Consider the following 21,179-nt stretch of genomic DNA (forward strand, 5'->3'; position numbering starts at 1 on the left):
CATTCCTACAGATATAAGCGTTAACGAAACTAACCAAATGTGTAGACATAGCCTTATCCGCTAGTTAGCCTATTTTTTTATTACAGCAACAAACATATTGTTTCACTCGTCGACGTAGGCTATTTGTATCATGTTGAACGTGAAAGCAAATGCAACTAACTGTCTTGCATAAAAACTAGAACGAACTAACTCAAGTAACACCCATAACAGACCACCCACGTACTGAGAAGGGGGACCCGCCAGCAAGGACAGAGAAGACTGAGTTCAGTCAGTGGAGGGCTAGTGGAGGACGCCATTGAAACCGAGAACTGACAGACTTGAAATTTGTAGCCAAAGGATAACTATGAAATGGGGAAAATTCAACAACTATTTCTACGTTGAATTAAAGTTGTAGTGCCAATGAACACAACTTTCGTTGCCAGTTCGTGGGAGATGACGGTCCTCAACGCTGTTCTAGAGGTGAGAAGAGAATAGTAGTGGAGGTGGGGAGTCTGCCAGGACAATGGAGAAAGTTTTAGCTTGCGAGTTAATAGAAGCTAGCTAGAAACAGGGTCAAAGGGGGACGACGGTATTCAAAATCTTTAAATAGCAGAAATTATGTAAGTAGCTAGCTAGACCTTTATAGGTTATTGAAGCGTATGTATGTTGTCATTTGTAACAGTGAGTGAACGGTGTCTGTGTCAATCATGCGAAACTCGTGTTTTTTTTGTCTACGTTGACCCCTCCCCCAGTGCTGTCTGTATAAATAATTATTTTACAAACTCCAAAAACAACTGAACGACCCTTTCTTGACAGCAAATGTTGTTAAAGTAGTACATCTGGAAAGTTGGGTGTAATATTTGAAGGGGTGACCTGAACTGTTTGTCAGAGTTTTGTTGACAGTAAATAACTAGGCTGCAGCTTTGTAATTCATAAACGCTAATTATCTTTACTGCCTATTGCCAATAGTATCAAAGATGTTTATGACTAACCCAAGATGGACCGTAGTCTGTCATTTCCAATGGGAGCAAATGAGTCAATGGGCAGAACAAGCGAGATCCTATTGGTGCGTTCTAGCATGTGTTTCCGTAGGGAACGCCTACTCTGAAGTGTATATCTGCAGTAACTCGATTCGCCCTTGCATTCCTAAAATATATATATATTTTTTTAATTTGGCAAAGGGTAAAGACTACAAAAGGTAGGCGACTCTGTTCGTAACATATTCTATTTTTTGGGACCAGACAACTTTATTGATTCTCAAACGTTTCATTGATGAGCAGAATGTCGGCTGAAATCTCTCGCCCCATTTTTTTCCCCCACTGCCAGCCACTGGGCTTCCTCTCATCACCATATATGGTTGTGAGTGGAATCGCCAACCGGATGTTTCAGATTTCGCCATACTTCAGCTTTATACATTGGGTGAAACATCTGGCTTATTGTTCGATCTGTGATAGTATCTTCGGGCCATGCGAGTTTTTTTAAATTTAATAGCCTCTGCGCTCGGTACCGTTTTGGAAACATAAGGATATCAGCGATGAATCATTTTCAAAACAAAAGGTTAAATTAACTACACACATTTTATAGGGTTTAGGGTACCCACATGGCCATGTTTCAGCGTTTGTTTACGGAAGACAGCATCAACTGCCTGTGTTCATTGCCCTTCTGTCTCTGAACACCTGTGTGTAAATGGAAGACGGACGCCACAATCGTGTTGTCACTGAAAACACAGTCGACTTCAACAGTGTTAACCGGTTAATTGTATAATTTGCATTTGTGGAATTATTTTGATGTGGTATCGAAGTAGATGGCTTTGTTTCTAGAACTGTACCGCAATTGACAATCGATTCATGTTTAGATTGAGTATTTTGCTGCCAGGGCCAATTCGCCTCTAAACACTGTAAGGAGTAATGTTAGTCTCCTTTATTCCATTATTAGGCTGTAGCTTACTCTGTAAATTGTAAGCCTAGCTAATGAAACACATACAAAAGTAACTTAACTTGAGAATTCAGAGTAAAAGCACAATACAGTTAGCTATACATTTAACCACATCGACTCCTGTTGGCACTCCCTGTATATAGCCATACAATTTGATTTGATAACTAGGTATTATTTTTAGGTCACGGAATGAAGGAAAACAGTTTAATCCATTCCACAGGGTGTGGAAGTTTATTCTGCATTCCAGCTGCGCAAGTCTGGACCAGTGGTCTGGACTCAAAGGATCAAATCCTTATCTTGTTGTCTTTGCTGTCTGGCTGTGTTGCCATGCCATATTATCCCATTAATGTAAGAAACCACAGCCCGATAGCATCACTGGGGGCGAGCTCCCAGCCATCCCAAAATTGCCAAAGACTGTTGAATAGCTAACAACTACCTCCTCCCTCACCCACAGACCATCAGCACTGACTCAATGTTCATCCACAGGTATTTACCCACGCAGACACATACATATACTGACACTTAGTATGCCAAACATTAGGAACACCTTCCTAACATTGAGTGTGTCCCCCAGAACTCTACAAGGTGTCGAAAGCGTTCCACAGGGATGCTGGCCATGTTGACTCCAATGCTTCTCAAAGTTGTCAAGTTGGCTGCATGTTCTTTGAGTGGTATAACATTCTTGATTCACACGGGAAACTGTTGAGTGTGAATAACCCAGCAGCATTGCAGTTCTTGACACAAACCGGTTCAAAGGCACTTGGATCTTTTGTCTTGCCCATTCATCCTCTGAATCACACAATCATGTCTCAAGGCTTAAAAATCCTTCTTTAAACCTGTCTCCTCCCCTTCATCTACACTGATTGAAGTGGATGTAACAGGTGACATCAATAAGGGATCATAGCTTTCACCTGGTCAGTCTGTCATGGAAAGAGCAGGTATCTTTGTTTCGTAAACTCAGTGTACACACACACACACATCACCATGCACACATCCACTTATGCTGCTGCTATATTGATTATTATTATCATTCATATTTATCTGGCTACCAGTCACTTTTTACCCCTGTTTACATATACATAACTACCTCAATCACTCCATTACCCCTGTTTACATGTACATAACTACCTCAATCACTCCATTACCCCTGCACATTCTAATAATAGTACTGGCACTGACCTGTATATAACTGCATTCTCACAATTTGTTTTTTCATGTATTATTACTGCTCTGTTGGGATGACCTCGCAAGTAAGCATTTTATTGCCTGACTGCCCAGACTCCTTTCTCTGGCCAAATGCTACGCCACAGACATTAGTTTCTTCTCTGCAATGAGTCTGGATCTGAATACCTGCACGACCCTTCACCGAATGTAAACACATTCCGGTCCGTCTGATTGGTCCAGAATCCGATGGGTTGGGCCAGAGACAGAACACACATGGGTAAAGTGGTGGTTTGAAAATGTTTTATTGGCTTTGATACTCTGATTGGTTAGAGACAATCCAATCGCTGATGACTTACAATTGTACAATGTCCCTCGTCTTAACAACAAACGACTTCAAGGATGGCAGTCTCAGACTGAAGTATGTAGCGAACGACAGAGCAGCGGAAGAATTTAGTGTGAGTCGTCAAGCTAAGCATTTCACTGTTTTACACCTGCTGTAAGCTGTGCATGTGACAATAAAACGTTGAAACCTGAATAAATCAAACTAGACTACAGTATTTTGTGCTGCTGCGTCAGGCACATTCATGTAATTAGATTGACAAATTACCTAACATGTATAAATGTAAGTCCAGTCAGTCTCTCTGTTTTCAGTTTAGTGAACTAATCTGGATTCTCTTCTTCCCCATACATATACAATGTGCATAGTTTATGCACTAGCTAAACAATGAGAGCAAGGGGGAGAGTGTGTTTGTGTGTGTCCTAACCTAACCATTAGAGGATAAAATGCAAAACTACATTTGAACCCTTGAGGCTTCAACCCCGACTAACCTCAACTCCAAGCCTGTGGTTGTGTGCAGTTCAGTCTAACCCTATCCTCTCCCCTCCTTCTAGTCCCCTGGTATGCCCTGTCTCCTCCGGCAGCCCAGCACCTCACCATGAATGCTAGCGGGAATGTCTCCACTGTGGGAAACGCCACAGCTGCGTGGGACGCTGGTGGGGGCCCGGTGGTGCTGGAGTCAGTGTTCATCGTCACCATCGCCCTCCTGGCCTGCCTGGGCAACTTCCTCATCGTGGCCACTCTGTACCGCAGGCCCTACCTCCTCACACCCAGCAACAAGTTTGTGTTCAGCCTGACCCTGTCCAACCTGCTGCTGTCAGTGCTGGTGTTGCCCTTTGTGGCGGTGAGCTCAGCACGGCGGGAGTGGGTGTTTGGTGTGGTGTGGTGCAACTTTACCGCCCTGATCTACCTGCTCATCAGCTCGGCCAGTATGCTCACCCTGGGGGCCATCGCCATTGACAGGTCAGTGATAGTACCCCTACACTGGGATGGCTGCTTGCAAGGTACAATATGTTTGTTGGGGATGTTGTGCTGGAGGTGTTCACTGGTCCAAAAAGTTGGACCCGTTCCGAAATGGACCTGTGGTTTTCCCACCCGGATCCGATATTTTTTAAATATAGAGACCTGTTCTGAATATACCTGATCAGATCCAGACCTGACCCAATCCAAGCCAAGTGAGTGAAGCAGCAGATAAAGCACGAGAGGGAGAGGTCCTGCTCTAGTAGGCGGGGGAGGGGCCATACTGTCAGCGAGTGAGACAGGAAGGAGGGAGAGATGGCAACCATCCAACAAGCTGACTCGCACTATAGTAGACTAATAGTTGCCAAATCTACACTGAACAAAAATATAAGCGCAACATGTAAAGTGTTGGTCCTGAGCTAAAATAAAAGATCCCTGAAATTTTCCATATACACAAAAAGCTTATGAAGCTTATTTACATTTAAGTCATTTAGCAGACGCTCTTATCCAGAGCGACTTACAAATTGGTGCATTCACCTTAGGACATCCAGTGGAACAGCCACTTTACAATAGTGCATCTAAATCTTTTGGGGGGGGTGAGAAGGATTACTTATCCTATCCTAGGTATTCCTTAAAGAGGTGGGGTTTCAGGTGTCTCCGGAAGGTGGTGATTGACTCCGCTGTCCTGGCGTCGTGAGGGAGTTTGTTCCACCATTGGGGGGCCAGAGCAGCGAACAGTTTTGACTGGGCTGAGCGGGAACTGTACTTCCTCAGTGGTAGGGAGGCGAGCAGGCCAGAGGTGGATGAACGCAGTGCCCTTGTTTGGGTGTAGGGCCTGATCAGAGCCTGGAGGTACTGAGGTGCCGTTCCCCTCACAGCTCCGTAGGAAAGCACCATGGTCTTGTAGCGGATGCGAGCTTCAACTGGAAGCCAGTGGAGAGAGCGAAGGAGCGGGGTGACGTGAGAGAACTTGGGAAGGTTGAACACCAGACGGGCTGCGGCGTTCTGGATGAGTTGTAGGGGTTTAATGGCACAGGCAGGGAGCCCAGCCAACAGCGAGTTGCAGTAATCCAGACGGGAGATGACAAGTGCCTGGATTAGGACCTGCGCCGCTTCCTGTGTGAGGCAGGGTCGTACTCTGCGGATGTTGTAGAGCATGAACCTACAGGAACGGGCCACCGCCTTGATGTTAGTTGAGAACGACAGGGTGTTGTCCAGGATCACGCCAAGGTTCTGAGCTCTGGGAGGAGGACACAATGGAGTTGTCAACCGTGATGGCGAGATCATGGAACGGGCAGTCGAGTGTACGTTTTTTCAGAAGGGGTGCAACTCTCGCTCTCTTGAAGACGGAAGGGACGTAGCCAGCGGTCAGGGATGAGTTGATGAGCGAGGTGAGGTAAGGGAGAAGGTCTCCGGAAATGGTCTGGAGAAGAGAGGGGATAGGGTCAAGCGGGCAGGTTGTTGGGCGGCCGGCCGTCACAAGACGCGAGATTTCATCTGGAGAGAGAGGGGAGAAAGAGGTCAGAGCACAGGGTAGGGCAGTGTGAGCAGAACCAGCGGTGTCGTTTGACTTAGCAAACGAGGATCGGATGTCGACCTTCTTTTCAAAATGGTTGACGAAGTCATCTGCAGAGAGGGAGGGGGGGAGGATTCAGGAGGGAGGAGAAGGTGGCAAAGAGCTTCCTAGGGTTAGAGGCAGATGCTTGGAATTTAGAGTGGTAGAAAGTGGCTTTAGCAGCAGAGACAGAGGAGGAAAATGTAGAGAGGAGGGAGTGAAAGGATGCCAGGTCCGCAGGGAGGCGAGTTTTCCTCCATTTCCGCTAGGTATATATCTATCTATATTTCTTTCAAATGTAGTGCACAAATGTATTTAGATTCCTGTTGGAGAGCACTTCTCCTTTACCAAACTAATCCATCTGTTACAAATCCCTTTTGGCCCGACAGTCTAGGGGGGATGGTAATGAGACCCGTAACATAACTCATGCAAATTATTATTGTGACAAAGTAAAAGTGTGAACAAAATAACCACGACAACAGAAATCTACCGTCAAACTCCAGGTTTATTTATAAACACACGGTAATGGGGGGGGGGGAGCAGGAAAAGGGGCTGAGCTGGACCCAAGGAAAGAAACAATAAGTATTCAAAAACACCCCTAAGCTAGACTAGTCTACTTTAACAACAGCTAACTAACTAACCAAAAATACAGTGGGTGGTCTGCCCAGTTCTAACTAGTGTATTTAACAAAGTTCACCTACGGGTAGTGTATGCCCATGGGCGATTTGTCTTGGTTTCCCCCTTTTCCCACCAGCAACAAACAAACACCATAACCAAAAACAATACTCACAGGTGATGACAAAGTGCTATGAAGTGCTTAAACAAAAGAGAGGTTAAGACACAAAGCGAGAGTGAAACACAGAGTCCTACAAACATGGCATTTACAGAGAGATTGAGCTCTAGAACAAACAAATGATGGGGTTTTTAAACCATGGGGAAGGAACTGTGATAGGTTAGGAAATAGGAGGAGGTGTGTCTTCTGATTGTTGACTGATTGGGGAGTGATGATTTTCACCTGTGAGGGGAGAAGGAGAGAAAAGAAACACACACACAGGATACACACACACAGGATAACTGTATCCGTAACACCATCCACCTGACAGGTGTGGCATATCAAGAAGCTGATTAAACACCATGATCATTACACATTGTGCTGGGGACAATAAAAGGCCACTCTAACACAGATGTCTCAAGTTTTGAGGGAGCATGCAATTGGCATGCTGACTGCTGGAATGTCCACCAGAGCTGTTGCCAGATAATTGAATGTTCATTTCACTACCATAAACCACCTCCAATGTCATTTTAGAGAATTTGGCAGTACTTCCAACCGGCCTCACAACCGTAGACCACGTGTGTGGCGTTGTATGGGCGAGCAGTTTGCTGATGTCAACGTTGTGAACAGAGTGCCCCATGGTGGCGGTGGGGTTATGGTATGGGCAGGCATAAGCTACAGACAATGAACACAATTCCATTTTATCGATTCCAATTAGAATGCACAGAGATACAGTAATGAGATCCTGCGGCCCATCGTCGTGCCATCACCTCATGTTTCAATCTGATAATGCATGGCCCAATGTCGGAAGGATCTGTACACAATACACGGAAGCTGAAAATGTCCATGGCCTGCATACTCGACAGACATGTCACTCATTGGGCAAGTTTGGGATTCTCTGGATCGAAGTGTACGACAGCGTGTTCCAGTGCCCGCCAATATCCAGTAACTTCGCACAGCCATTGAAGAGGAGTGGGACAACATTCCACAGGCCACAATCAACAGCCTGATCAACTCTCTGCGAGAGATGTCGTGCTGCATGAGGTAAATGGTGATCACACCAGATTCTTATCCATGCCCCTACCTTTTTTTGTAAGTTATCTGTGACCAACAGATTTGTGTCTGTATTCCTAGTCATGAAATTGTTGCATGTTGCTTTTATATTTTTGTTCAGTATAGGTTATTTAACATCCAATATGTAGTACCGGTCTTGACTGCATCAAACCAGGAGGAGCTAGTTAATATTAGCTTGCAAGGCTAGTTGAGGCTGCAGTCATGCGCTTTCTCATCGTAACAACGACTCCATTCAGAAAATTATGTAGAGGCCTACCTGTTGGCTCTTGGTTGTTGTAGCCCATCTTTCTCCTTTAACGTTTAATTATATTTTAATTCCATCTTCCATTAAGCATCTCTTAACTTTTGCCAGACACGGAGGCTCTGTGACCGTAGCCTAAAAATCCCTGTCACTTCCTGGCTGGTTGGTTGTTATGCTGCTCATCCCCGGAACATACTTTCTTGGTGGAATTTCCTTGCACGTTAAAATGTATGTAGGATTCCCGAACTGCAATGTTTTTTTTTCTCTCCATTGCCTCACGATCTATCATATTGTGCGCAATCATTTTTGGATATTTTTTTACACTGATAGAATGTATGGATTTGATAATGACATTATCATTGTGCCCACAGGTACTATGCTGTACTGTACCCCATGATCTACCCCATGAAGATCACAGGCAACCGGGCGGTGGTGGCAATCGCCTATGTGTGGCTGCACTCCCTGGTGGGCTGCCTGCCACCCCTCTTCGGCTGGTCCTCCTTCGAGTTCGACCGCTTCAAGTGGACATGCGTGGCGGCCTGGCACCGCACCCCTGCCTACACCGCCTTCTGGGTCACCTGGTGCAGCCTGCCGCCACTGCTCGCCATGTTGGCCTGCTACGGCGTAATCTTCCGCGTGGCACGCCTCAAGGCCCGCAAGGTGCATTGTGGGACGACGGTGGTCGCGTCTTCAGAAGAAACGTCATCGGGTGCTCAGAGGAACGACCAGCGTAAAAACTCATCTACGTCCACGTCATCCAATGGAAGCCGGTGGAGTTTAGTGTATGCTGGGAGCCAGTGCAAGGCTTTCGTCACCATTATGGTGGTGATCGGGACCTTCCTGGTGACCTGGGGCCCCTACGTGGGGGTGGTGTGTACAGAGGCCCTGTGGGGTCAGGGCAGCGTGTCCCAGGGCCTGGAGACCCTGGTGGCTTGGCTGTCCTTCTGCAGCGCCGTCTGCCACCCGCTCATCTACGGCCTGTGGAACAAGACTGTGCGCAAGGAACTGCTGGGCATGTGCTTCGGGGATCGCTACTACCGCGTGGAGTCGTTCGCCACACGCCACCGCACGTCACGCCTCTTCAGCATCTCCAACCGCATCACAGGTGAGCAGGGGGAGGGTGCTGGTAGTGTTAGGTTGAGGTTGAGGATGGATGAGATTTGAACTGGCTTTGTGTGCTGAAAACCAGCACAACCTTACTGGTGCAACATAAAATCTTGTTCTGTTGTGTTCTTTGTTGTGCTGAATGGCTGACCCTGCTATTGTGTTAATAGTTAAGTTGACTGTGTTACATTGTGTTGTGGTGTGTTGTATGTAGGGCTGTGACAGTCATTACGTATGGGCATTCCCATTCAAGTCAATGATGGCATAATGGGTGGACTGGCTGCTATTGCGAGTGTACCGATAAGAGTAAAGCAGGAAGTATACCCATCAATTTGTGCTGTGATTTGTTGATTCAACCAGACGTCATTTGAATTCACATTCTACATTACCATGGAAATTATTGCGTCACAATACCAGGCAGCCATTGCGAGGGTAAACTCCCAGTCAAATGGCCAGGGCTAGAGTTTCCAAGACGTTCTATTCATTATATTTCTATGTGTGCTGCTGCAGGGAAGGGACATTGCCTAGGCAACATAAAACTCCTTGCTTATTTCAGTAAGGAGAAAAGAAAGTTGAATCACGTTGGTAAGAGTCCATGTTACCGCAGAAAGAGACACTAACGCATGAATGGGCAGCTGTCCTGTCTTCAGTCAACCAATTGTGGAACAAACACCTATGACGGTTATTTTATTTTCATCACTGTCTTCATCCATAACCGTTGGTTATACGAATATACATAATTGTGCCAGCCCTAATTGTATGGCGTTGTATATTTGACCCTGCTGTTGTGTTTCTTCCTGCAGACCTGGGCATGTCCCCTCACCTGACGGCCATGTTGGTGGGAGGAGGGCAGCTCCTGGCCCCCGGCAGCAGCACTGGAGACACCGGCTTCAGTTTCACTCAGGACTCATGTGAGTGGCGCACACAGAAAGCTGGCAAAGACACGACACTGTTTCCATAAGACGATTCAAACAATACCTTTAAGTCCTAGTCGAGATGCAGTGTCTGAATGTTCTGAACAGTACAGATATAGCTGGGGCATATTCATTGTGGAAACTGTTTACCGTTTAAGAACAAAACAGGGTCCCTCCCTTTTTCATTTCCTTCCGTTGAATAAATGTTTTGCAACATAATGAATACGCCCCTGGTCTTCCAGTACCTTTTAAAACTGCTCCCTTAGGGCTTTATTGCTGATAAATATTGTTTAGCCTAGTTCTCTGTTGTATCATCATCATCTCTCAGCTGTGTTCTGATCAGCCCAGATTCCTGGTTCGTGGCTCATGTCTTGGCAGAGGGTAGATGGTAGTGTGTGTACTGTATTATCATGTGTAATCATCTGTCATGTGTGTGTGATACTCCTCATTGGTGCAGCATCAACAGGCACACAGGCATTCACACACTTTTTTTCACATTTACTTTTTTTGTCATTTAGCAGAGGCTTTTATTATTTTCATACTTTTTTTGTCATACTGGTCCCCCGTGGGAATCGAACCCACAACCCTGGCATTTCAAGCGCCTTTCTCTATCAACTGAGTTACCTGATTTAATACTATTTTGAGTCTTTCGGATTCGTTTAGAGAAGACACACATTGTAAGTACAATAGGATTTATTTTCTTTCGTGTCTGTCTGCTATGCATCTTGTGGTTCCTTAAACTCTACTGAAATACTGCACTACAAATACACTACAAAATACTGAAGGTCATGAATCCCCCCCTTTCCCCATACAGGTACAGACGTGATGCTGCTTGACAACTTCTCCACAGATGGCTCCTCCCACATTGGAAGCGTGGCCGTAAAGAGGCGGAGCTCGGTCACCTTTGAAGACGAGCAACAGCAGAATTCCAAAGGTACCTGTCCGTTCTTACTCGAGAATGAAACGTTTGGGGGGCTGTTGCAGTTCGAACAATATTATGCTTATTTCCCTCACGGCAGTCAAGCAATTGTATTCCGTCAAGAGTCAAAGTAGTCCGGTGGCGGTCGCATCTAGACCTCGATTCAAAGCTATCAATAAATATTTTTATATGTATGCCAAGCAATTGCAACTGTACATTGTTTGAAGCACACTTTTTACTAAGTCTAAGGGTGTTTTCACATATAGTCCTCTTTTAAACAAACCGATCTCAGTCTTCTTTAAAGTGAACTCTGGGGTAAAAAAAATATAAAAGAACTCAGTTCTCTTTGCCTTTTGAATGAGGACTTTTTTCCAGTGCACTTCAACTGTTTTGTGGGCCGAGTCCTCTTTACATTCACATTGCTATGTTTTTCCAAGATGCACTCTAAGTTTTTACAAAGAGCAGGACAAGCCATTCAATCAGAATGTGTTATGTACCTACTTACATTTTGGAAGCTAATAGATTGCATTTAGTCAAAGTATGAGCCATAATAATTGTAATTAGAAGATACTATTAAACATAAAAATGTGATTGGTAACAGAACAAATAGCAATAGAATGACTTTTGAATAAATAATGCTGTAATTGAAAATGTTACACCCAAGGTAGGCTACTGCCCCTTTAAGAACTAGAGATTTTGTACCCTTTTTATGATTCTCAGCAAATATGTTGTCTTCTCACCTTATTTAAAACCCACAATCAATAAACAATTTATGAAACTCTCTTAGCCTATAGATCACATATTGCAAACAAATGATCTAAACTAAAAACTCAATGTGAGGGGTTATGGCAGGGGAAACGGTGTTGCAGTAGTCTAGTGTGGTGTGGGAATAATGACAAGGGAACCTGGGGAGCTTTGCGTTCGCATTGTCCTAAAAAAGGGACCGCCTGAGACCACCTCTCTAGATGTTGTTAGTTCGATTCGCTTTGTGGGCTCTTTTGAGGGGTCTGAGTTCCTTTGGAGTGTTCACACTGCACAAAAAATGAAGCGTACCTCAGCTCCAATAAGGCCCCTATGGTGAACGAGAGGCTTGTAAAATCATGATTCTTTCAAGTTTTTAGGTTGCCGGTAGGGGGTCCTGTGTGCTTTGGGCATTACTGAATACATTTTTATTTATTTTATTCTTTATTTCACCAGGTAGGCCAGTTGAGAACAAGTTCTCATTTACTTACAATTGTGACCTGGCTAAGACAGAGCAAAGCAGTGCGACACAAACAACAGAGTTACACATGGGATAAACAAATGTACAGTCAATAACACAATAGAAAAATCTATAAGCAAAAAATAAATAACAATATGGGGATGAGGTAGTTGGGTGGGCTATTTACAGATGGGCTATGTACAGGTGCAATGCTCTGTCAGCTCCTCTGACAGCTGATGCTTAAAGTTAGTGAGGGAGACAATGGTCTCCAGCTTCAGTGAATTTTGCAATTTATTCCAGTCATTGTCAGCAGAGAACTGTAAGGAAAGGTGGCCAAACGAGGAGTTGGCTTTGGGGGTGACCAGTGAAATATACCTGCTGGAGCATGTGCTACGGGTGTGTGCTGTTATGGTGATCAGTGAGCTAAAATAAGGCGGGGCTTTACCTAGCAAAGACTTATAGATGACCTGGAGCCAGTGGGTTTGGCGACGAATATGAAGCGAGGGCCAGCCAACGAGAGCATACAGGTCGCAGTGGTGGGTAGTATATGGGTCTTTGTGACAAAACAGATGGCACTGCGATGGACTATACCCAATTTGCTAAGTAGAGTGTTGAGGGCTATTTTGTAAATGACATCGCCAAAGTCAAGGATCGGTAGGATAGTCAGTTTTACGAGGGTATGTTTGGCAGCATGAGTGAAGGATGCTTTGTTGCAAAATAGGAAGCCGATTCTAGATTTAATTTTGGATTGGAGATGCTTAATGTGAGTCTGGAAGGAGAGTTTACAGTCTAACCAGACACCTAAGTATTTGTAGTTGTCCACATATTCTAACTCAGAACCATCCAGTGTAGTGTTGCTAGGACGGGCGGGTGCGGGCAGCGATCGGTTGAAGAGCATGCATTTAGTTTGCTTGCATTTAAGAGCAGTTGGAGGCTACGGAAGTAGTGTTGTATGGCATTGAAGCTTGTCTGGAGGTTAGTTAACACAGTGCCCAAAGAAGGGCCAGAAGTATACAGAATGGTGTCGTCTGCGTAGAGGTGGATCAGAGACTCACCAGCAGCAAGAGCGACATCATTGATGTACAGAGAAAAGAGTTGGCCCGAGAATTGAACCCTGTACAAATTGAACCCTGTACCAGCACAAAAACATCCTGTGGTGTACTACATTAGCATCGAATAGCCCCCGCGATAGAACATCAGCTATCTGGATTTGGGTGAAGGAGAAATGGGGGAGGCTTGGGCAAGTTGCTGTGGGGGGTGCTGAGCTGTTGACTGGGGTAGGGGTAGCCAGGTGTAAAGCATGGCCAGCCGTAGAAAAATGCTTATTGAAATTCTCGATTATTGTAGATTTATCGGTGGTGACAGTGTTTTCTAGCCTCAGTGCAGTGGGCAGCTGGGAGGAGGTGCTCTTATTCTCCATGGACTTTACTGTGTCCCAGAACTTTTTGGAGTTTGTGCTGCAGGATACAAATTTCTGTTAGGAAAGCAAAGACTAGCTTTTTCAAACTGCCTGTGTATTTAGGTTCCTGTCTTCCCTGAAAAGTTTCATATCGCGGGGGCTATTCGATGCTAATGTAGTACACCACAGGATGTTTTTGTGCTGGTCTGGAGTGAACTAAGGGCTATATCTGTTCTTAGTTTTTTTTAAATTGAATGGGGCGTGCTTATTTAAGATGGCGAGGAAAGCACTTTTAAAGAACAACTAGGCATCTTCAACTGACGGAATGAGGTCAATATCCTTCCAGGATACCCGGGCCAGGTCGATTAGAAAGGCCTGCTCGCTGAAATGTTTTAGGGAGCGTTTGACAGTGATGAGGGGTGGTTGTTTGACCGCGGACCCATTACGGATGCAGGCAGTGAAGCAGTGATTGCTGAGATCCTGGTTGAAGACAGCAGAGGTGCATTTAGAGGGCAGGTTGGTCACGATGATATCTATGAGGGTGCCTGTGTTTACGGATTTAGGGTTGTACCTGGTATGTTCCATGATAATTTGTGTGAGATTGAGGGCATCTATCTTAGATTGTAGGATGGCCGGGGTGTTAAACATATCCCAGTTTAGGTTACCTAACAGTACTCTGAAGATAAATGGGGGGCAATTAGTTCACATATGGTGTCCAGGGCGCAGCTGGGGACTGAGGGTGGTCTATAGCAAGCAGCACCAGTGAGAGACTTATTTCTGGAATGGTGGATTTTTAAAAGTAGAAGCTCGAACTGTTTGGGCACAGACCTGGATAGCATGACAGAACTCTGCAGGCTATCTCTGCAGTAGATTGCAACTTTGGCCCCCTTTGGCAGTTCTATCTTGGAGGAAAATGTTGTAGTTGGGGATGGAATTTTCTGAATTTTTGGTGACCTTCCTAAGCCAGGATATCATTGTTGGTGGAGTGTGCTAAAGCAGTGAATAAAACAAACTTAGGGATGAGGCTTCTGATGTTAACATTCATGAAACCAAGACTTTTACGGTTACAGAATTAATTAAATGAAAAATTATGAAAATTTATTCATGAAATGAGTCAAAATATTTGTTCTTTTGACTGAATGAGTTGAAAAGATTTGAGCCAGTAAAAAGACAACTTCCCGTCACTAGTACATTCGTTCCACTTAGGCATTTGAGCAATCAGACTTCTGTGTAAATGTGTTCAATATTTATTTGAGCAATTTCGCATCAGGTCTTCATCACCATTCATTGTAATAGTGGTGCAAGGATGATGACCCGATAACTCAATTTCTGTTCCCTTTCCTCTCAGCTGCAGAGAGCACCACCATCCCTTCTACTGTCCAGGTCCAAGTAGAGATACACAAATCTCTGGACACCTTCGCCTCCTGCCTGGCCAGGGCCATCGAAAGCGACGCTAAGCTCACCCTCTTTGGCGAGGACACACCCCTATCTGGGGTGTTGTTTGCGGCTGCGGCGAGGGGGGCACAGAGGCCCCGTTACCTTGACGGTCAGAGACTGAGGCTGGAGAGCATCGATGAAGGGATCGTCAAAGACGACAGAGAAGACCAAGAGAGGGAGAATGCATAGAACAAATATCCCTTTTCTTCTTTTAGGTACCTAAGAGTTTATGGTACATTGGGCATTGCATACTTTATAATCTTTGAACTCAGTACGCACAGTGTATATATTTAAAATAGACATTTATAACAATGCAAGGCTTCTGCCAGTTACAGTACATGCCTCTGTATCTATTCTCATGTGAATAGATACTTCACATTTACAAGTGGGCCCAATGACCAATTTTCATACGTTGAAATCTTAAATAGCAATACAAACGAAGGACATTTTTGGACCAAATGCGTGCCATATATTGAGTGACTTGCTAGTTGTACTATATATACACCTCTGTTAAATAGGAAGCCGTAACTACTGTATCTTGATGGTTCAATGTTTGTATTTTCATTGGAAAGATTTAGTTTATGCCTATGATAATGTCTTAAGCCACTTATTCCTTATTTCTTTTCATGCTTAAAGACTGCCTCTTGCTGTTGTGAACAGATAAGTCTGTTGTGGAGTTTTAGATGGGGGAGGGGGGGACAACGTTGTGGAACGTTCATATCGAAATGTTTTATGTAGAATGAACATGCAGCAGCATACCACCCTGCATACCACTGCTGGCTTGCTTCTGAAGCTAAGCAGGGTTGGTCCTGGTCAGTCCCTGGATGGGAGACCAGATGCTGCTGGAAGCGGTGTTGGAGGGCCAGTAAGAGGCACTCTTTCCTCTGGTCTAAAAAATATCCCAATGCCCCAGGGCAGTGATTGGGGACACTGCCCTGTGTAGGGTGCCGTCTTTCGGATGGGACGTTAAACGGGTGTCCTGACTTTCTGAGGTCATTAAAGATCCCATGGCACATATCGTAAGAGTAGGGGTGTTAACCCCGGTGTCCTGGCTAAATTCCCAATCTGGCCCTCAAACGGTCACCTAATAATCCCCATTTTACAATTGGCTCATTCATCCCCCTCCTTTCCCCTGTAACCATTCCCCAGGTCGTTGCTGTAAATGAGAACGTGTTCTTAGTCAACTTACCTGGTAAAATAACGGATATAAAACATGCCTCAATGACATGTCAAGTAAGGGATCATGTCAGTTCTATTCATGACATTTCTATCTGCAACCTTTCACAACATTTGCCAACTGAACGTGGCCAGGTATTCCCGGGAAGAGAACTTCCTTGTTCTCAGTAGCTGTAATGCTTTTGGAGCATAGGACCAACTTCCTGTATACTTCAACATTTCACAGTACGGCATGTGAAAACATGCCACTATAAGATAATGTACATTTGAATGCACTTGAATAATGCAGTACCCAGAGTATGAATCCGTCCCCTTCTGATTTGTATGTTGTTTTGGAAAGCCGTGACTTATCAAGTACACTATAAATATTCAAAAGTATGTGGACACCCCTTCAAATGAGTGGATTCGTCTATTTCAGCCAAACCCGTTGCTGACAGGTGTATAAAATTGAGCACACAACCGTGCAATCTCCATAGACAAACATTGACAGTTGAATGGCCTTACTGAAGAACTCAGTGACTTTCAACGTGGCTCCGTCATAGGATGCCAGGAGAACGCTACCTGCCCCAATGTGTAGTGCCAACTGTAAAGTTTGGTGGAGGAGGAATAATGGTCTTGGGCTGTTTTTCATGGTTCGGGTTAGGCCCCTTAGTTCCAGTGAAGGGAAATCATAACGCTACAGCATACACTGACATTCTAGACGATTCTGTGCTTCCAACTTTGTGGCAACAGTTTGGGGAAGGCCTTTGCCTGTTTCAGCATGACAATGCCCCCGTGCACAAAGCGAGGTCCACACAGAAATGGTTTGTCAAGATCGGTGTGGAAGAACTTGACTAGTCTGCAGAGCCCTGACCTCAACCCCATCAAACACCTTTGGGATGTATTGGAATGCTGTCTGCGAGCCAGGCCTAATCGCCCAACATCAGTGCCCGACGTCACTAATGCTCTTGTGGCTGATTGGAAGCAAGTCCCAGCAGCAATTTTCCAATGTTTAGTGGAAAGCTTTCCCAGATCATGGGAGGCTGTTGTAGCAACAAAGGGGGGACCAACTCTATTTTAATCGCCATGATTTTGGAATTAGATTTTTGACGAGCAGGTGTCCACATACTTTTGATCTGTGGTGTATCTCTCCTGTCAGTATTACTCTACAATGGTCCTAGTGTGGGTGAGCTGTAGGCTTTGCAGGACTGTGGTATTTTATCAGACTGACAACGTCAAGCACATAATAGAACACCATGAAGCCACTTACAGTATTACTGTATTTTTCAAAAAAGTTACTCTGTTGGTTAGGATTTCTGGTCATGTGGGCTCTATGTCCCTGTATCGAGGGACACCTAGCCTGATCCCAGATCTGTAAGTGCTGCTTCAGTCAACGCCTCTGACTGTGCTTTCAAGCACATACTGATCTGAAGCCAGGCTAAGGTTACCATCCCTTGTTTAAACACTATAGTTATCACATATCTAACACGTTATACATTCTGGATCACTTCACTAGAGCACCATTTCTCACCCTGAGAGAATCACTGTCGATCTTATTAGCAATTTGGGGTGTTTACCTCAGAACTGAGTGTTCCACTCAGCGGCCAGTTTATTAGGTGCACTCGTCTAGTACCGGGTCAGGACCCACCTTTTGCTTCCAGAACAGCCTGAATTCTTTGGGGTATAGAAACATTGCTCAATTGGTATCAAGGGATCTAATGTTGGCCAGGAAAGATATCCCCACACCATTACACCACCACCAACAGCCTGTACCGTTGACACCGGGCAGGATGGAACCATGCACTCATGCTGCTGACACCAAATCCTGACTCTGCCATCGGCATGACTCAACAGGAACCGGGATTCGTCGGACCAGGCAACGTTTTTTCCATTCAATTGACCAGTGTTGATCGCGTTCCCACAGGAGCTGCCTCTTTTTGTTTTTAGCTGAATGGAGTGGAACCCGGTGTGGTCATATTCTTCAATATCCGTGACAAGAACCAACGAGTTGTGCGTTCCAAGATGCCGTTCTGCACACCGCTGTTGTACTGCGCCGTCATTTGCCTGTTTGTGGCCTGCCTGTTACCTTGTATGATTCTTGCCATTCGACCTCCTCATCGAGCTGTTTTCTCCCACAGGACTGCTGCTGACTGAATTTTGTTGTTGTTGGGTCGCACCATTCTAGGTAGACCCTAGACACTGTCGTGTGTGAAAAACCCAGGTCGGCCATTTCTGAGATTCTGGAACCGGCGCGCATGTCACCGACGATCATACCACGCTCAGTCGCTTAGGTCACTTGTTTTGCCCATTTGAAAGTTCAATCAAACAGTAACTGAATTTTCCAATGCCTGTCTCTCTGCTTTATATAGCAAGCCACGGACACGTGACTCACTGTCAGAAGAAAACCATTTATGAAAAGGGTGTTGTACCTAATAAACTGGCCCTCGTGTATATCTGTATTTATCTGTGTGTCACTGTCCCAGTATGGTACTGCATTGTTAGAGCAATACTCCAGAATGTAAGGTATTATACACTTTTGATTTCCACTAAGGGCTGGATTCATTCCGTATTGCATTAGATTTGCATTTATAGTGTGATTTAAATTTAAAGGCAGTGTTCCCGCATTCGCAGAGATTGCATACACGGTAAACGATTTGGACTGAATCCAGCCCTAAGATATTTTGTACTGTTGTATTAAAGTTTTTTTATACATAGCAGAAGCGTTCTGTGTTTTAGTTGGCTGGGTAACAATATTTCAATATTTCTATCATTTTGCTCACTGCCATGACTCCCAGATTGTTTAATCTTGCCAATGTCTTGCAATACTCTGTAACCAAATACATTTAATCACAAAGTCCTTTTTATGCACGCTTAGACAAACACAACAGAGCCCTGCATGAGGGTCAAATCTGGAGGACTAGGTGATCTCTCTCTGATGCTGACGTAAGGTTTTTAAACGGGTCAACACTCGTAAGGCCGCAGGCCCAGAAGCTATTCCAGGGAGTCTTCAGGGCATGCGTAGACCAGCTGGCAGACATTTTCAACCTCCCCTTGTCCCAGTCTGTAATCCCCACATTTTGAGCTGATTACCATCATTCCTATCCCCAAAAACTCTTAAGGCATCCTGCCACACTGACTGCCACCCTGTAGCACTCACATCTGTACTAATGAAGTGCTTTGAAAGGCTAGTCATGGCACACAACTCCATCATCCCAGACACCCTGGATCCACTCCAATTTGCATACCACCCCAACAGATCTACAGACAACGCAATCTTAATTCTGCCCTCTCCCACCTAGACTGTGAGGATGCTAATCAACTACAGCTCAGCATTAAACACCATAGGATCCTGAACTTCTTGACTGGCCAACCCCAGGTGGTAATAGTAGACAACGCCTCTGCCACACTGACACTCAACAAGGAGGCCCCCCAGGGGTGTGCGCTTAGCCCCCTCCTGTACTCCCTGTTCACCCACAACTGTGTGGCCATGCACGACTCCAACTCAAAGTTTTCTGATGTCACGACGATGGTCGGCTTGATCACCAATGGCGATGAGACAGCCTACAGAGAGGTCGTCAAGCACCAGTATGGTGCCAGGACAACCTCTCCCTCAACGTCAGCAAGACCAATGAGTTGATTGCGGACTTCAGGAAACAGGAGCGGGTGCACACCCCCATCAACATCGGGGCTGCAGTGGAGTGTCAAGAGCTTCAAGTTCCTTGGTGTCCACATCACTGATGACTGGTCCTCTCACTCCAGCACAGTCATGAAGGCACAGGAGTGCCTCTTCTCCCTCAGGAGGCTGAAACGATTTAGCACAGATCCTTAGGAACTTTCACAGCTGCTCTATACTGGTTGTATCCCCATCTGATATGGCACCTGCAACGCCCCTCGACCAGAAGGCCCTACAGAGGGTCGTGCGGACGGCCCAGCGTATAACTGAGGGTGAGCGCCCAACCATCCAGGACGTACATGCCAGGTAGTCTTAGAGGCCCGGAAAATGTCCAAAGACTCCAGCCACCTGAGACATGGACTGTTCTCCATGCTCTCAGACGGTACCAGGTATCAAGGTTCAGACCAACAGACTCAACAGCTTCCATCCCCTGGCCATCCCCCTCACACCTACACTGATTATTGATTAGATGTACTACTACCACTACACTGCTTTTCATTGATTGCCATTAGTGCTATCCTATTCATGCTATCCTGCTTCTGATTCCTATTACTCCTGTTCACCTGTATATATTAATATCCATCTGTTATCCTGCTACCGGCCACTTCTATTTTCATGAATATAGTGTACAAAACATTAAGAACATCTCTTCCCATGACAGACTGACCAGGTGAAAGCTATGATCCCTTATTGATGTTACCTGTTAAATCCACTTCAAATCAGTGTAGATGAAGGGGAGGAGACAGGTTAAATAAGTATTAAGCCTTGAGACATGGATTGTGTATCTGTGCCATTCAGAGGGTGAATTGGCAAGAGAAAATATTAAAGTGCCTTTGAATAGGGTATGGTAGTAGGTGCCAGGCGCACCGGTTTGAGTGTCAATAACTGCAACGCTGCTGGGTTTTTCCACGGTTAACAGTTTCCCGTGTATCAATAATGATCCACCACCCAAAGGACATCCAGCCAAATTGACACAACTGTGGGAAGCATTGGAGTCAACATGGGCCAGCATCCCTATGGAACACTTTCGACACCTTGTAGTCCATGCCAACGAATTAAAGCTGTTCTGAGGGCAAGCGGGGTGCAACTCAATATTAGGAAGGTGTTCCTAATGTTTTGTACACTGTATATTACCATAAGCATTTCTATATTCCTGCTACCAGTCACTTTTCAGCCTTGTTGGCACAATTATTAATCCTGCTACCAGTCACTTTCTATATTCCAGTATATAGAGTCCTCTCTTTTAAAACGAATTATACATGATGGAGTAAACGGGCCATACTGTGTTCGTGCTTCAGTCAACAGCTACACAAGCCATCTGTCCTGTAACCTGGGCGACATTCAGGATCCCTAAACTGTT

General features: G+C 45.2%; 1 protein-coding gene across 4 annotated transcripts; it reads left to right on the top strand.

Annotated features, from left to right (window-relative positions):
- The first annotated feature begins 85 nt into the window (after nt 1–85).
- On the top strand, nt 86–18,860 carry gpr161a (G protein-coupled receptor 161a). 4 transcript variants are annotated; one of them, XM_035755643.2, is made up of 6 exons: nt 86–459; nt 3,970–4,378; nt 8,389–9,122; nt 9,925–10,032; nt 10,850–10,969; nt 14,903–18,860. In XM_035755643.2, exons 2-6 carry the CDS (start codon nt 4,014–4,016, stop codon nt 15,178–15,180), a joined length of 1,605 nt encoding a protein of 534 aa, XP_035611536.1. In that variant the 5' UTR covers nt 86–459; nt 3,970–4,013; the 3' UTR covers nt 15,181–18,860. The 4 variants fall into 4 exon arrangements, with proteins under 4 accessions (XP_035611536.1, XP_035611538.1, XP_052378121.1 ...); XM_035755645.2 differs by lacking the exon at nt 86–459 and adding an exon at nt 2,810–3,533; XM_052522161.1 differs by lacking the exons at nt 86–459; nt 3,970–4,378 and adding an exon at nt 6,637–7,746.
- The last annotated feature ends 2,319 nt before the right edge of the window (nt 18,861–21,179 follow it).

This window comes from Oncorhynchus keta, chromosome 7, assembly GCF_023373465.1.
Source record: "Oncorhynchus keta strain PuntledgeMale-10-30-2019 chromosome 7, Oket_V2, whole genome shotgun sequence".
Classification (NCBI taxonomy): domain Eukaryota; kingdom Metazoa; phylum Chordata; class Actinopteri; order Salmoniformes; family Salmonidae; genus Oncorhynchus; species Oncorhynchus keta.